The sequence below is a fragment of the Poecilia reticulata genome, chromosome 20 (genome assembly GCF_904066995.2).
Source record: "Poecilia reticulata chromosome 20, P_reticulata-male-v2, whole genome shotgun sequence".
Taxonomy (NCBI): domain Eukaryota; kingdom Metazoa; phylum Chordata; class Actinopteri; order Cyprinodontiformes; family Poeciliidae; genus Poecilia; species Poecilia reticulata.
The window spans coordinates 22,062,954-22,080,860 of NC_088849.1; the positions used below are offsets into that span (position 1 = coordinate 22,062,954).

The 17,907-nt window shown below is 37.6% G+C and overlaps 1 protein-coding gene and 1 long non-coding RNA gene across 3 annotated transcripts in view; one reads left to right on the top strand and one right to left on the bottom strand.

Annotated features, from left to right (window-relative positions):
* Positions 1 to 17,907, top strand: part of cnksr2a (connector enhancer of kinase suppressor of Ras 2a) — an 81,939-nt gene that overhangs the window by 8,980 nt on the left and 55,052 nt on the right. For both annotated transcript variants that reach the window (XM_008396461.3, XM_017301866.2), the window contains exons 2-3: positions 7,254 to 7,417; positions 8,631 to 8,833. In XM_008396461.3, the coding sequence (XP_008394683.2) occupies positions 7,254 to 7,417; positions 8,631 to 8,833 (367 nt within the window). The remainder of the gene's footprint in view (positions 1 to 7,253; positions 7,418 to 8,630; positions 8,834 to 17,907) is intronic.
* Positions 1,553 to 17,904, bottom strand: LOC145549338 (uncharacterized). The gene is made up of 3 exons (XR_014085267.1): positions 10,449 to 17,904; positions 2,069 to 2,211; positions 1,553 to 1,799 (listed from the first exon to the last, which is right to left on the bottom strand). It is a non-coding gene; the product is annotated as an uncharacterized LOC145549338 (long non-coding RNA).

Here is a 17,907-nt window from a genome sequence, read left to right on the forward strand (position 1 = left end):
CTCATTACACAACAAACCCACACTGACATCTACAGTGATTTTCTGTGAATTTATAGAAGAACATGGGTGGAAAAAAGCCTGTTTTTTTCTACAGTAGGAGTTCTCGTAATGAGCGCAGTTTTTCTGCAGCTTCAAGCAGACGAGCAGCTCAACTAATTAGAAAAATGTCTGATTTACAGCTGAAAGAAAAGCAAAACATGCTTCATAGCAAAACAAGCTAAAGACGTTTTCCTTAAATATAATAATAATGAAACTAAAATGTCTTGAATAAAGATTTCCTACAAACAAAAATTGAAGAAGTTGGACCAACTTATCTATCAATGTTGTGATTAAATCATCAGGTATAAATTTTGTTGCATATTTTCCATGTGCATTCATGTTTTTATTAAAAGACCCTGTCATACTGTCAAACAGGAAATTGTTTTTTTTTAATTATGTCTAACATACATTTAAAAAAAAAAATATAATGAATTTTGTATTTTGTACAAATATAAAAGTATTAACAAACTTTCTAGAAGTTTAAAATACTGTGCAGGAGAAAACAGACACATTTCAGAAAAAAACCCACTTGAACTTAATTTTATAATATTCCAGAAAAACAACTTTAAAATCAACAAAGAAATTTAAAAAAGTTAATAGCAAAACTACATACATTCTCTCAAACCAGTATACTGGAGACTTAACACAACGGCACTCCGTGGTAACATTTAAAAGCTGTATGATGATCCAAGTTGATCTTTAATTCATCAAGTTAACGCTAAAATTCTAGCAGCATCCAGATAGATTGTAGTTTCTAAAATAAATACTCAAATATTCAAACCATCTTAGAAATAAATATACAGTTTTAGCTATATTCAGTAAAAAACATTTTCCGACTTGCTAAACCTTATAAACAACCACTATTACTTGATGGTCTGGCTTTTTACTCCCTGCTAAGTTATTTTTTGTACTTATGGGATGAAGTGATTTTTATCATCTTGTTTTTGTGAATTGGGAACAATTAATTCATTTACTTTCATGGTTTTTATTTAAATTTCCTGCACAAATGATTTTTGTAGCAAAACTATTTACTAAATGTTTTTTTGTCTTATCAATAATGCATTCATCTACATTTTTTTAAAGGAAATTCATTTTAGGTGTGTTTTAAATCCAGTTATTTGCTTTGAAAACCAATAGAAAGGCTGATTTGTTATTTATGTAATTTTATTATTTCATCAATTTTTCCATTATTGCTGTAAAACAAAATACTTTATACGTTTAATTCATAAAACTGCTCATGCAGACACTATTTTAGAAACCTTTAATATACTGTTATATTTGCATTTGATGGATGTTTACAATGTAGATGTGCAACCTGCTAATAATAAGCTTCCTACATTAAACACCTATTGCAAAACAGAGCGTGTTATGAATATCTGGGCAGATTATCTGTCTAGCAGAAATGTAAGGAAGTGCAAAAATCATTTGAACTTAATATTTTGGCTGCTTACACCGCAGTAGTTTTCTTTTTTTTAAAACAGATTGTTACTACGACCCAATTTGGCAGGAATGCTGGAACCAACAGAGCTGAAAAGCCATAAAAAAATACCTAAGATGCATTGATGCCAAAGACACATGAATGCATGGATATTTATTCATGCAAATTTCTGTTTTTCTCCCTGTTGTGTGGTAAAATTGTCTGTTGAGGCGTAGTACTGCTATTTGGTTATTCTGCTGTTGTATTCTGGAGGTCCTTTCTTTATCCCCGGATACTATCGCTTATAAATTTGTTTTGCACTGGATCGGAAAATGCATGAGTTCTGTGAGAAGGAGATAAGAACGTGAGTTGCATGAGTTGGGTAGAAAGGTTTAATAAAAGCGATGATTTGAAGACTAAAGTTAATAGCTACTGAACTCCTTAAGATTGAGGAAACATAATGGATGACTTCAGCTGACAAAGGTTATGTTTTCTTTTTTTAAATGGATCCCAAAGAGATGACATTACTGTGTATGTATATAAACCATATGGCAGCGCTTCACTTTCTAGCTGCATACTGTGTGGGAGTGTGTGCTTGCTGATGCCACTTACAATTTGACTCTTCAGTATTCAGGGCATTCACGCTCGCCCTCACTGCCAGCGATAAGCGATGCTGATTATCGCTGAACCTTCGCCGTACTGTACGTTCCTCCTCTTCTGCTTCTCTGCCTCTTTCCACTGGAGTAACAATCTGTCTGCGAGAACCGAAATTGTTTTAATCAGCTTCGCTTCTTTCACTTCTGCTAACAGTCGCATCACAAGCGCTGATGGTTGGTTTGGGGAGAAGGGGACTGATGTCTTATTAGAACGAAAACGGTATTAAAATTTCCCCAACACTAATTGGTGAGCTGGGAACAATCTGAAATGTCAAAGCAGAGAGTGGAAGTAAGAGATGATTCAGATTTCTTCAAGTGCGGTTTTGTGAAGTTGTCATGGACCTTATCTCACCTGCAGCAGATTAAGATCGGGCTAGGAGCGATACTAAACATGTTCACTACATTTTTTGCATAAAATCAATCATTTAGTTTAGTTGGTCTTATTTCTTTTGTGTTCTTTTCACAATGAGTTGTTTTAGGCTTTTTTTTTTTTTTTTACTTTAAATCCAGCTCTATGTTGGATTTAAAGTGGACTCGCACATAAAAATGACTGCAAACAGATGCACAATTATACAGCTCTGGAAAAAATTAAGAGATCACTTAAAATGATCAGTTCCTCTGGTTTTACTTCTTATAGGTACTTGGTTGAGTAAAATGAACATGGTTCTTTTATTTTATGAACTACTGACAGCATGTATCTAAAATTACAAGCAAAAATGTGGTATTTATTTTCAGAAAATGAGAAACGATCAAAATAAAGAAAAAGATGCAGACCTCAACTAATGCAAAGAAAACAAGTTCATGTTCATTTAGAAACAACAAATGTATGGAGTTAAATTAACTGTGAAACAAATTTAACTCCATATCCAGCAGTCATTGTCACACAGAGGTAAATCTAGCTGACCAAACACTGGTGGAGTTCCGCTTGGGTTGCTAGGTAACAGGCTGGGCTTGGCTGGAGTTGCTAGGCAATGGCGCAGTCCCTACAGAAAACATTTGCCTAACTCAAAACTCATCCAGCCCGCCATAGGTTTTTATGTGGCCCTCTAGATTCTAGACTAAACACTTAAATATTATGTTGTCAATCAAATCAATGCAGTTTTTATCAGTTTACTGCCAAATTATGACAATCAGTCCCTCCAGTTTCTTGAGAATTTTAAGAATTAATTGATATTTTACAGGTTGTGATCAGGTTTTATCAAAACATTCTGGCACAACCGGCCCTTTAAGAGCTTTTTTGATCTTAGTTTGGCCCAAAAATGGGTTTGACACCCCTACTATGGAATGTGATTTAACAATTGAGAGGTTTTTGAAACTGCTCATTTTCCAGACACCAAAAAACATCAACTTATTGCCAAACACCAAGAGCTTTGGCTGACTTTAGAAGCAGTTGGTTTAAACAAGACGGACTTCCTCCAAATGGTGTCACTATGGTTCCAAACATGCTGAAGAAGATAATAAAACCAGTTCAACTTCTTTACATTTTTCTTTATTCTCAGTTGAGACTCTTATAAGGATAAGGATCTTTGAAATATGTTTGTATCTTTTCATTTAGTGCCACAGAATTCATATTTGTTTACATTTTCTGCAGGGTCAGTGTGGCTCAAATTTGAGATTGATTGAACCCCATAGATTTTTTCTTCTTCTTGATATGTGCCGTTCTGGGACTGAATGCTTCATTTAGACTTCAGATTTGGTGACAGCGGAGGGAGGGTGCAGAGGCAGGAAAAAAGTCTATTTGCTTGTCGCTGATGAGCAAAGGAATGTGTGTGTGTGTGTGCGTGTGTGTGTGTGTGTGTGTGTGTGTGTGTGTGTGTGTGTGTGAATGCGTTTGAAAGCAATTTAGCAGCTGCTTCTGAGCTTTTCCTCTTCATGCTCTTTTTCTTTTCCTCATCCTTCCTTCCTCCGCCTTTCTTTCCTCCCAATCTTTGTTAGTGTGGTTATGATAGATGACTGTATTATAAAGCTGGGACTTGAAGCGAGGGAAATCAATGCTCCTTCCTCTGAGAGGTGTGTGTGTGTGCGTGTGTGTGTGTGTTTGCGGTTGCCTGTTTGTTGATCGGTTAGACGCTGGATGCGTTCATTGTTTTGGGAGCCAGGGGCTGCAGCTGAGCCGCTCTGTCTTGATCTGCTTTCCTTTGACTCAGCAAACGTTGTCCGGCCAGACGCAGGAACAAACGCTTAAACAATGCATTCACACACACTAACACACACACTAACACACACTCTCGCTGTGGAAGGCCAACTATCGTCCCACACATTCTCACAGATGTTACGCAATCCAGCAGAGAGTGAAGTCTTAAGTTGCTTGATTGCTCCGTTATTGCTCAGTTGCTCCTTTTTTGTTCCAGCATCCTGATTCTTGTTTAAGGTTCAGCGTTTGTTTTGGGTCATTTTGTACGGAAGAGGAGTAGAAAAAAAGAATTTTGACTTTTTTCTCAGAATTTTGTATTTCCAAAATTGTGACTTTTTTCAGCATGCGAATGTGTGCGTGAATAAGAATGACTGATTTCATGTAAAGTGTCTTTCAGCGTCCTAATGAAGCGTTAGATAAATCTCATTTTATTTAATTTTAATCAGAATCCTAAGAAAAAAGTGAGTTCTGAGGGGAAAAATTCTGAATTCTAAGAAAAAAATTTTGATTTCTGAGGAAAAAAAAGTCTAAGTCTTGCACATATCGATGAATATAAATCAAGCAATAATTGAGACCTTTACACTGCAAAAACATCTTACCATGTATTTTTGTCTTCTGGCGCATAATTTCTTGAAAAGTGATGAAAAATTTCTGGTTCCTCTGGCAGATTATTTGTCTTACAACATGGGAAAAATGTCTTGTTATAAGTTAAATAATCTGCCAGTGGAAATAGCACCTTTTCACTAATATTAAGGAATTATTAAGACAAGCTGCTACATCTTTTAAGGAGTTGGTAGAACATTTTGTTCCCTGATGGTTCTTAGCATGGTGGTATTTCCAGTCGCTGTGGGGAAAACAAATGATCGTCAAGTCACAGATTTTGCTTCAATGTTGTCGTGACAAAAGGAGGAAAGTAGTTTAGTTTGGAAAGTGGCATTTGTGACTCATATCAGTGGTTTCATGCAGTTGGATTCACTGATTGTGTAAAAACAGCCAGTGTGATGGGAAAATGTGTTTGTGTAACAGTAGTTTTGTTTCTGTCTGACATGTTTCTGTATGTATTTGTATTTGCGTCTTTCTTGATACACAGTTTGTTTTGCACCATTTATTTTTGATCAATTGGAGCAAATCTAAAAAGTAACTGGAAACATCACAGATCTTATAGTATTTCTCTGTGTGACTTCAAGTTCACTGTTAAAAGGCACAAATAGTTTTGTACCAAAAATACATCCATGCCTCAAATCCACACTATGAAACATGGTGGTGGCAGAATTATGCTGAAACTGACTCACTTTTTGCATTTTTATGTAAAGAAATTGGAAAAACAGGCAATATTTTCCTTCCCTTTATCACAAAAAGCCCAATTATGACAATAAACTTTACGGTAAATGTGAGACAATTCAGGAGGTATGAATACTTTTTGAAAGTATGTTTTTACAGGAACCCTGCTGTGTGGTTCAAGCAGTGCTGTTCAGTTTAAAATAAAACAGTGCGGTGGAAAAAAGCACGAAAACTGTTTATTACCTGTGTTTTTTGTGCCATTTTGGATGTGAGAACAAACCCAAAACCACCACATTTAACAAAGTTCCTGCTTAGATCTCTGCTTTGATATTAAAAGACACAGGAAGCATACAAACCTGCAACCGAAGTAAAAGCATCAGAAAAACCCGACCCAGCAGCTGCTGTATTACCGGAACGAGCAGCAGTTTAACGGCCTCTTCCTGTGTGGAGCGATCCACTCTCCCTGCAGGCGCAGCTCGATGAGGGGAACCACCAGTGAAAGTCTGGAGTCCTGCCATGTGTTTGCAATGTGGGCTGAGGGGCAAAATTACCACGTTGGGCAGAATAAGTGCAGTTAGGATGAGAGCCCCCTGCAACGACCACAGCCCATCGTTTCTCTAGTAATAATTAACTGTATTATGGTTTCTTTAAATATTTTATTACAGGCAGGCAGGAGATACTTGGAGTATAATATGAGAATGACATGATTTCTTTTTTCTGCAACATTTTTAATCAAAATGCATTTGTTGATTGAACAGGAGTGCGAACATTTAAGAATCTTCATTTCATGACATTTTATTCTGCTACTGATTCTTATCTTCAATCATTAGATGATTGAATGTTGAAGAAATAAGATAAGACAGTAATGGATGGGAGTAAATTAGTGAACGACCCAGGACCTCGTTCTCAGGATGGTCACCAGCTGATTACTGCAACAGTGTCGGCTTAAAAACATCTATCAGAACGCTGCAGCTGGGTTCTGACTAAAACCAGGAAGATGGAGCACAGTACACCAGTTTTAAAGTCCTTCCACTGAGAAAATAGACTTTAAGATACTGTTGTTAGTTTATAAATCAATGAAGGCCTCTCAGGTCTTCTGGTTCTGGTTTGCTCTTCGTCCAGATCCAGAACCAAACACGGAGAAGCAGCTTTCAGCTTCTACTCACCTCAAATCTGGAACAAACTTCCAGAAAACAGCCAGAAGTAGGGATACACGATATTATCGGCATGGTATCTGTATCGACTGATACTAGCTGTGAAGTTTAATATCGGACATCGGCCGTTCCGTAAAAATAACTTACCAATAAAAAATGTGTTGTTTTTATATGACAACCCAGAGACAGAGATGTCTGCAGTGCAGCACAACGTCCTGATGCCGCGCGCGCCTTCCTGATTCGATCACGGCGGGAGAGCATGTTTACATTTCACGCTTACAAAGTTAGACATAGTGATTAATCGTGATTAATCACAGAGCCAGTGATTAAACTAATGTATTTTAACTGACTGACAGCACTAATAAATATAAACTTTAAGACAGTCATTTTTAACGCTTTCTACAATGTTGTTTCTGTTAATCATTTGCATTGACTTAAAGTTTAAAGCCTATTTGTGAACCACCAGCAGATTACTGATGAAGTTTGACTCTTTAATTTGATTTCTCTCTTGATCTGATTTGTGATTTTAGAGTCGAACGCCTACAGCAGCTCTGTGTGTGTTTATGTTCCAGGTCTGGACGACTGCTTGCAGCAGTATGTGGGAGTGTTTGAGCGGGCGGGTGTGTCCGGGGAGCGGCTGCTGAGGATCAGCCACGCCGAACTGGAGGAGCTGGGCGTGTCTCGGATCGGACACCAGGAGCTCATCCTGGAGGCCGTGGACCTGCTCTGTGCTCTGGTGAGGGTTCCTCTGCTTTTCCTGCCTCCTATCAGGCTGTAAAATATGCCGCTCCACTTCAGTGCACAAAAGCAACAACTAGCCGGGAGTAAATTGTTTGTTTCCTGCTTCTTTTTCTTTAGATTTCCCAAGGGTCCCTAAAGCAAAGAAATGGCGAGTTGCTTTATTTTAACTCCCAAATACCAACCAGAATGAACTATTTTCATCCCATTAATGGATTTACAAATGAATAAATCTGTTGTCATTTCCAGCCAGAACTTACAAAGGTTAAAAAAGCAGGGCTTTTATCAGAGGAATCTAAATGCCATCCTCATAATCACAGTTTTGACTTCTTGAACTGCTCTCTTTAATGATTCAGCCCAGTTTAGTCATTCAGAATCATGATGTTGGCCCTATCTATCAACATTAAACAAAACATTTTAGCAAATATTTGCAAAATTCTAATTTTGCACGTTTGTACTTCCATTTCGGTCTCGACTGCTTCTAAAAACAGCCCAAGCAATTTGAAAAATCTCCCGGATATTTTCTTCTTTTTACTTTTTTTTTTCTTTTCTTGTGTTATTGTTTGTCTCACAAGTATGTTTTTTAAATGTATACATGTGTTTTTTATTCATGGTTCAGAAAGGAACAAATCTAATGTTTTAATGTATCATTTTATAATAAGTTTTGAATTTTATGTCATTCAGTTGAATTTCATTAAATATATTTGTGAGCTTTTCAGGAGTAATTATGGTAAAATAGCTCAATTTAATCACTTTGGTGGACTTCAGTGATAAAATCCTAACTTTGAAGTTTTTAAATATAATTGTACATTAAATGGAATTAAACTCCAAAACTGTTGGATTGAATTTATGAGAATTTTTTTAGTTATTTAAATTTAAAATAGTGACTGTTTAAGTATTTGAAACCTCCCGATTATTGAGTCACATTCGAAGGGCACTGCACCGCTACCTAGCAACCCTCTGCTCAGCCCAGCCTTGTTACCTAGCAACCCTCTACTCAGCCCAGCCCTGTTACCTAGCAACCCTCTACTCAGCCCAGCCTTGTTACCTAGCAACCCTCTACTCAGCCCAGCCCTGTTACCTAGCAACCCCAGCGGAATTCCAGCGTATTTTTGCTAACAGATCAACTTTAGAACATGTAAAGAGAAGGAGTTCTAGTTTTTAACTGTTTTCACTCCCTGGTCTGCATATTTATCCATCTTTGCCTCCAGAATTCGGGTCTGGAGACCGAGAGCGTCAGGACTCTCGCTCACAAGCTCGGCGCCTCGGCCAAGAACCTGCAGAACTTCATCTCCAGCCGCCGGCGGAGCAGCCAGTTGGAGAGCAGGAGCTCACGGCGGCTCCCCAACGACCTGCTGACCTCCGTGGTTGACCTCATCACCGCTGCCAAGAGCCTGCTGGCATGGCTGGACAGGTTATACCTCCTCTGGTTTCTACGTTTATATTTTCTAGCAGCTTAAGAGCGAGCGGATGCTGCTCGGAAACACTTTTGATACATTTACAGTTCAGGTCAGAGTTCAAATCAGTATTTAAGACTTCAAGCTTGCTTTGGCAACAGATCCAGGTGAATTTAAAACCAGGGACGTATTTATCAGTTATTAAATAGTCTAATTCAGTACAAAATTTGCATTAGGTAGTGTTAAGAGAATAAAATCATTAACTTCTGGCTCGTTATATTCTCTTGTGCTCCCGGACTCATTGAAGTCGTCACTGTATCAGCTGAACCATAAAAAACGCGTTTCTCCACGTCCAAAAGCATAACATTTTATTAGACAAACAACTAATGACACCGACAAAACTCAAATAAAATCACAAACCAGCAATATTTACCTCACACGACAGACATCCGCACACCACGACAAAATATTACGAAGAAACATCTCACCGCTACGGATGTTTCTTCGGAGACCGGGGCACAAGGGAACCTCATGGCGATCTGAAGTTTGAGGTTTCGGGTCCCACACTTTAAACGGGAGGGCGTGTTTTCCCTTCGACGCCGTATTGAACTTAGGGGGAGTGTGCTTTAGCGAGCTTTCATTTTAAGAACAAAAAAGTATTATTTTTCATTAAAATAAAGGCAGATGTTTTTTATGGCCCGGTCTAGAATTTTATCAAGTGATCAAACTCGTACACAAGGAAACAAGCCGTGTTCTTAATTAAAGAGAACTGCCCTTTTAAGTTATTTTAATTCAACTTAGTGTATGTTTCACTAGAAATATTCTAGATAAGGCTGCATAGTGGCGCAGTTGGTAGAGCTGTTGCCTTGCAGCAAGAAGGTTCTGGGTTCGATTCCCGGCCTGGGGTCTTTCTGCATGGAGTTTGCATGTTCTCCCTGTGCATGGTGGGTTTTCTCCGGGTACTCCGGTTTCCTCCCACAGTCCAAAAACATGACTGTCAGGTTAATTGGCCTCTCCAAATTGCCCCTAGGTGTGAGTGTGTGTGTGCATGGTTGTGTGTCCTGTGTGTCTCTGTGTTGCCCTGCGACAGACTGGCGACCTGTCCAGGGTGACCCCGCCTCTCGCCCGAAACGTTGGCTGGAGATGGGCACCAGCAACCCTCCCGACCCCACTGAGGGAAAAAGGGTGCAAGAAAATGGATGGATGGATGGATATTCTAGATAAATGATTACTCCAATTGAACCGTGAATATAATTTGAAGTGGATTTCCTTATTTGAAACACCATTAATTTTAACTAATTATTGAAGATATGGTTAAGTTTTACAACTAGCTTATTTTAAATATATTTTCTTAACAGTAGCAAAATTGTATAACTAAACATCACAAAATATATACATTTAGCTGTATTTCGATTGACAGTGGAAAATAAACATTATAACTGCAAATGTAACAATTTCAATTACAAAATTGGGTCTTGGAATATTCAAATATAATTTAAATCCTTTTTTCTGAAACTGGAGATGTTGAATACAGTTTACTAAGGTCAATCAGATGCCTAATATTCTAACAACACTATAAAGAATTGTGTAAGTGTTCTTGGGGTTATTCACCATTTGGTAAAACTTACGTACATTCAACCTTTAACTTCCTGGTTGATGTCTTCAGATATTGTTTCAATATTTCCACATATTATTCTTTGATCACTAAGCCTGGGGAAATCCACTAACTCACTCTTTGGTTACCTAGCAACTCACTCATTCTTTGGTTACCTAGCAACAACCTGCTGAGCTGCTGGCGCAGCAGCAGTTTAAGGTTTTGCCACCTGATTAGAAATAAAAAACAACAGCGTTGAGTATGCATAAAACAGGAAAGGTCACGATGCCAGTATGACGGTATTTTAAGATATCTAAAACAAAGAAACATACTAATAGTTATTAATATCGACTGGTGTGAATGTTTATATCGTGAAATGTTTTTCAGCCATATTGTCAAGCCCAAGACAAACATCTTAACATTTTTGCAGATTCATTTTGAATCTTTTTATGATTTCACACAGGCGAGCTGCTATTAAAATCAAACACTGTGAGATTGGAAGAAAAAGTTAGGGTTAGGGTAATATTTTTGCCTTTTCATTGACCTGAAATAGGAAAAGTTTACTCTGATTTAGTACCAGACAGTAAAAAGAAATAGAGTTTGCGTCTGTTTTATAATGAATGTTTTAGCTGCATTGCTGTTAAAAGCCTTTCAGTTTCATTAAAGCCAAAACGCCTTCGGAAACTCAGCAAATTATTAATCTGACAGAAAAATCTTTGCGATTTATGATTTTTTTGCATAAATATTTCAGTGTATTTTGTAAGAATTTAAGAAATGTTATACTGTCGATTGAATTTCACCCTGATGTAACACAAACTGAGCACTCAGCTGCAGCCTATATGTGATCATAAAGAATAAATCTTTCCACCATCAGAGCTCAGATATAAAAAGCAGCAGACTCGTCTCCTGCTGCTTGGAAATATGTTTTCATTTCAGAGCCTTTTCTCCTGCCCTCTACATGCCTCGCTCTCCCTGTCTGTCTCTTTTACTCTTTACCCTTTTCTTTGTGTCTCCTCTTGTATTCATGACTCGACACGATCTCCCGCCCGCAGCACACAAACGTCAGATACAGAGCTAAAGGTCTTCGACACCGGCTCTTGAAATGCCAGACACCCACACCGGTCCTCAGGCCATCTCGACCCCGGGCGCGCGCGGACGCGCCGCGGACATACACAGACGCCCACGCGAATCGCGCACGCACGCGTCCGGCTGAACACGCAGGCGTCGCACGCATCCCATGATGCAACTGGAGGTGGCAAAGTGACATTGAGACTCCCAAGACGGTCTGGTGCAAACCGTGTCAGTCTCCTGAAATGCTGCAACAACACAAAGTTTCTGCATCAGGGCCAGAGCTGTGGAGTAACTAGTTACATTTACTCTATTACTTCTACTTGAGTAACTTTTTGAAAGTATGTACTTTTAGGAGTATTTTGACTTTTACTTGAGTAATTTTATTACTAAGTATCGCTATTCTTGAGTAGAAATTCTGGATTTTCTACCCACTGAATGAATAACAAACATGTTTTAACCAGAAATTCAGCTGACGGACACACACACCTGCAGTTTTTATTAAAGTTTCATAAGTTTTTTATTGAAAGAAACTGATCTGGAAACATTTTCTTTCACCTAATTTTGTTATTTTTTGTTACTTATGTGAATTATTGTCATTTTTGTCCTTAAAATACAAAAAAATTCCACTTAACTTTAAATTTTCGTTTTTGATTATGTCATTTTTAAATGTTAACTGATAATTTGATGAGTTACTCGGTAGACTTTTTACCAAACACTCTTTACTTTTACTTGAGTAAAATTATTCTCCAGTTAGTGTATATACAACAAACATTACAAACTAGCAAAAGGGATATTGGTCTACAAAACAAACAACAGCAACAAAAACATAAAATAAAAAAACAAACAAACTGGTATACATTAAAACTGTTACATTCAAATTAAAGACAAAACACTGAACATAATCAACTGGTGTCATAACAGAAACAATGAAATTGTTTAACATATGTGGATTAATTTTTCTTTTAATCTAGGTGTTTATTTTCTAATTTTAATTATTTTTCTATTCTCTAATTCGGCTTGATTGACCTAAATATTTTGGGTAGAAGTGGAAAAGAGAGGGAGGGAAAGAAGTAAACAGTTTTCCAGAACAAAGAATAAATAAATAAATAACTTTAAAAAAGACACAAAGTGATCGTATTATTTGGTTCTCCCGTTTCCCCGCTCATCCTCTCCTCTTTGTTTCCACCAATTTAATTCACCAGCAGTGAAAGTTACGTCAAAGCAGCGCTAATTTTGCTTGATCATAATGTTTGTGTGCTCTGCCCACCTCTGCACAGCGTTCCTACAAGCACGGCGGCAAAGAAATCTCATCTTGCCAAACTGACTTCTGCAGCTCGGAGTGATGAGTTTAATAATGGGGATAAAGGTTAGCATGTCTTATACAGAGTCAGATCGGAGCAAAGCTGAGCTTTTATCCGTCTGACTGCCGGTTATCTCAGGCAGAGCGTAGGAACCTGCAGGGAAACATCCTGCAACCTTTCCATGTACAAAATAACCGCAGAAGTTCAGCTCTCCTGATATATTCTTACTTCGCCGTCGTTTCGTCTGAATTCAGGAGCTGAACTCGACGTGAGCGCCTTTGAACTGCGTACACACAACATTAATTATTCACACGGAGGCGTTTTATGTGTCATATATTTTGCTGATGACTACAAAATGCAGGAGCTGTAACAGTGTTCTTTATTTCAACCAGAGTGATGAATGCGCTCAGTTGTTTTCTTCGGTTCGTCCCTTTTCTTTACTGTGCTCATTAAAAGCTCTATAAAATTTAAAAGCAGGAATTCAGTTTCATAGCTGCAGGAAACGCCTCACTTGTAGCTTCAAAACTTTAGCGTTTAGCTTTTTCTATAGAAATTACCTAAGTTTGATTAGATTCCGACTCAAAATACACCACATTTTGACCCAGAATCTGTAAATCCTGGGTCAAAATGAGTGGATTTTGAAAGTGAAAGGTCTTCCTCTTAAAATTGGAAGTCCTTTCACTTTCAAAATCATCCAATTGATTAGTTATGATCACTAAAAATCCATTTAATTTTAACTCAATTCAAGTTTGTTTGCACATTTCAGCAACAGCAAGAAAATGCTTTACATGATAAAAACAAATAAACATTACATTTCGTGAAATGTCATCATTAAAATCATTAATACACATCAAACATTAGTTGTAAGTTTTTAATTTACTACAAATTAAATGTGAATCTAAAATGGGTTTTAAGTCTTCATTTAAAGGAACTCTGTGTTTCGACTGTTTTGCAGTTTTCTGGAAGTTTGTTTCAGATTTGTTGTGTATAGGAGCTGAATGCTCTTTCTCCATGTCTGGTTCTGGTTCTGTATATGCAGAGCAGGCCAGACCAGAACCAGAACCAGACAGACTTCTTAAAGGGGCAGTATTTTAGCTTTTTATTCATTATTCCCTCATTAGAAACATACCTGGAGGAGTGATGCTTTGATACTTGTTTGAAAAATCCTTTTGTCTCCACGGCAACCATTCATCAGCTGTGCGAAACGGCTGGGTGGACCTTGCTCCTCCCCCCACTCTGCTCCTTCCGACTAGCCAGCATCAATTAGCAAACACCTGGTAACTTCACATCTTATACAAGCTGCTTCAGTGAAATGCTGGTAAAAACATTAAAGGGTTAATAGAGGAGCCATGTTGTGATGACTTCCTGAAGACGGAGTCTGAGAGAACAGGAGCTTCTTAAAGAGACAGAGGCAAAATTTCCAGGCGTTAATTTATAGTCAAATTTTTTAAGTCATATTTGACATTTGTAATATTTTTATAAAAATTTAAGGTGACATCGTTACTTGAATGTGCTCTGAAATGACGCTATGTGCTTGGAAAATAAATAAAATTCTGTGTTTTACTGCCTGCAGAGTTTTACATCCTAAAGTTTTACAGTTCAAGTTAAAAAAAAAAAACCAAAGAGTTGTTTTCAGGGCGGTTGCCTGGTGGTTAGCAGACTTCCTGCACACCCCCAGGTTGTGCATGTGTATATATAGTAGTCAACCTCAATAGTGATGACCCAAATCACACAAACCACTGATAAATCATACGCTAGAGGCTGGGCTGAGTCTTTATCTGGGTCTTTGGAACAGCGAAGGAAATGTGCCGCTTTCTGCCGCCGTCCTAATGTGTCATGACTCTGCGCTAACGTTGCTGTTGTGTGCGGTCATTAGCGCCTCATTAACTCCACCTGCTCCTTATCACTCTCACCTTGTTCACACCTGAGCGCTAGCAGGGTTTAATTTATGAGCGCTTTGCAGAGCCGTTCCTCACTAGGAAGTGTTTTTTTTTCTTTTTTTTCAGGGAAGTAGACTTGTCAACAAAATGGACAGTGTGCTAGAGTGGAAACTGGGAACACAAAGGAGACACAGTGAGCTAACGGCGCTCGGGGCAAGAAAACATAATAAATTCAAGCCGGTCTAATAGCTCGGCTCACAAAGCCGTTTATAGAGAAACATCCAGACATTAGCAGAGGTCGCCGCCGTGTTTGTTTGCCTCGGAAAACTCAAAGTCGTGTAAGGTTTGAAAATGGGTGTTTTCTGAAAGGAAAGGTCTGTTCACCTTCAGTGGAGCAAACACTGCTTCCTTTTCCTCTGAGAACAAATTAAAATCCCGTTCTTTGTCAACATGACTGAAAAACTCAACACTATAAAAGCGTTTCATGTCAGTAGATATCGATAATTATAGATTGTAGTTGTGTTGTGGACATATTTATGGTGCGATAACGACTCTGATGCCAATTGTAAGGATCTGAATCTGTTTTTCACTGCAAAAACACCAAATCTTACCAAGTAGTTTTACTGTCGTTTCTACTGCAAATATCTCATTACACTTGAATTAAAACAAAACTAACTCACAAGTATCTCTTCAGCAACAGACAGAGGCTTGTTTTGAGTAAATAATTCCTTAAAATTTCCATTGGCAGATAAATTTACTTCTAACAAGACAATTGATCCATGTTATAAGTTAATCTGTCTAGTTTTTGATTGAAAACTAGAACTTTTTAATCAAAAAAGTAATTAATTAATAGTTATTTCATTATGTGAGTTACTTATTTCCATGTGTATGCTTATTTTCTATTTATTTAGTTTTTATATTTAATCATATTTAAATTACTTGCATCACATTTAGTTTTATTTTTTCACTTTTTTTGCTTCCACTTTACGAGTATGCTCTACTTTGTGTTGGATTATCCCATAAAATCCTAATTAAACTCATTACCGTTTGTGGTTAAAGTTTGAGAAAATGTGAAACAATTTAAGAGGAAACAGCACTTTCTACAAACTGTAGGTTTTACATGTATATATTTTAAAGATGACAAACTTATACATTTAGTCCAATGGTACAATTTCACATTAATATGTTCTAAAATGTAAAGTTATCTTTTATTCTGCTAAGCTGGATGTTGCTTTATTAACAATCAAAAGCAGAACTTTAATGTGAATAAACAAATTTAAGAAACAAATATTTAACATTGAAATACTATAAACTTAAAGAGCATTTAATAATCAGTCACTGCAGTGGATTATGAAGGCATTTCAGAATGAAAAATGTTGTCTGTGTTACATTTGAGGCACATTTATGATGTTTTTGACATTTCTTTTCTTCTTCTGGCCTCATAACAAACGAATGAGTCTCCATACACACATGAGCGCTGTGACAGCTGTGGATTTGGTTCATTTAGAACCAAATTGATTCAGTCAGATAATTAACAAACGCGCGACAGAGTCATGAAAACCGCATCACTGACATTTAGCAACCTATGAATGACAGATGGCAACCTTTAATACCGACAACTCCAAAATATGACGACAATTTAGCACCGTCCCTGATCATTAGCACATGAGCAATTCATCAACATAACGCGCTAAACCAGAAATATTTTTTATTGTTGATTATATTTCAACAAGATGGAATAATACAGTTTTATACGCCATTCATTTCACCAACAGGGAGCCAGAGCAGACTTCTACAAACTGGTGTTATTGTCCATTTTCCTGGTGTTGGTTTGGACCTTTGGATGACTTACTGTCACTTCAACAATTATTTTTAAATAACCAATGGAAAGTACGGAACATGTACGATGTTTTCTATGTTCTGTTTTAGTTGGAGATACTTTAGCTTGGTTTAAGATCGTTTTGAAGACAAAATCAGGGATAATAAGATGAGTAAATGTTCATATTTAGGTTTACTACATATTCTTTATTGCTGGTTTCCCATCAGTTCTAGGTTTATAGGAAATGGTACTGGAGTCACACAACACAGACCATTGACTGGTGAATAGAAAAACCCACAGCCTGAGACGAGTGCGAGATGTTTGCATAATGCTAAAGTTATCTCAGTCTGCTCATCTAAACCAGTTCATCACATTCTTTTCTGTTTTTGAGTTTCTTAATATAGGTGGGCCGAGATTGGAGTCTTGAGGAACTCCATAATATTTGTTTGCCCAGATTTAAATTATAGAAAGTTTTCCCAGTCTGCCAAAATAAGATCTAAACCAGTTTAGTAAAGTTCCAGGCCTTCTTGTCTATTTCTTAATTTCTTAATATAAGTGGGCCGAGATTGGAGCCTTGAGGAACTGCATAGTTTTTGTTTGCTTAAATTTATATTTACTAACTCATACAAAGTTCCCCTGTCTGCCAAAACATGTTATAAGCCAGTTTAGCACAGCACCAGACATTGTTTTCTATTTTTAGGATATTTTTAAAATAAGGTTATCGATTATGTGAAAACTACAACAAAAGAAAAATAGCAAAGATACTAGCTCTCTAACTTTCAGAAATGGTTAAAGCTGCCATGTGTAACTTATAAAAATAAAAAATAAATGTTTCTTACATATTTGTTAAAACTGTCGCCATGTTGAGACAGTTTGTTATGAGACAGATAATCTGTGAATGGATCGATCTCCACCCTGAGCTACGACTGCCATCTAAAAAAAATGCACAAAATCAACCAATCAGAAACAGGAGGCGGGTCTTAGCGCTGTCAGTCAATCTCATGTACTCTCCGCTGAATGTGTTAACGGTGGAGAAACGACTTGACGTTACAGGAAAACCATTTACTCGCCGTCATCGGTGGCTGTGTTAGCTAGCCTGAGCGTTCATGACAGGCTATGCTAGCTAGCTTAAGCCCCGCCTCCTGACTCTGATTGGTTGTTTCGAAGTCAGACCAGCTTGATTTTTCGGTTGTCTTGTACCATACTGTTGTGACGCTGTGACAGTTTCAACAAATGTGTAAAAAAAAATAAACATTTATTCTAAAAGCTCCAAAGGTTGAAAAATGAAATAAATCCTGGTTTAAATATTGCAGCATGGCAGCATTTTCGCTAACCTCTCCCTTCAGCGCTGCCCCTGTCCATCACCCCTGCACATCATCCAGCGCAGCAGCAACATTAAAGACTCACCGCTGTTATCTTTCCCTCC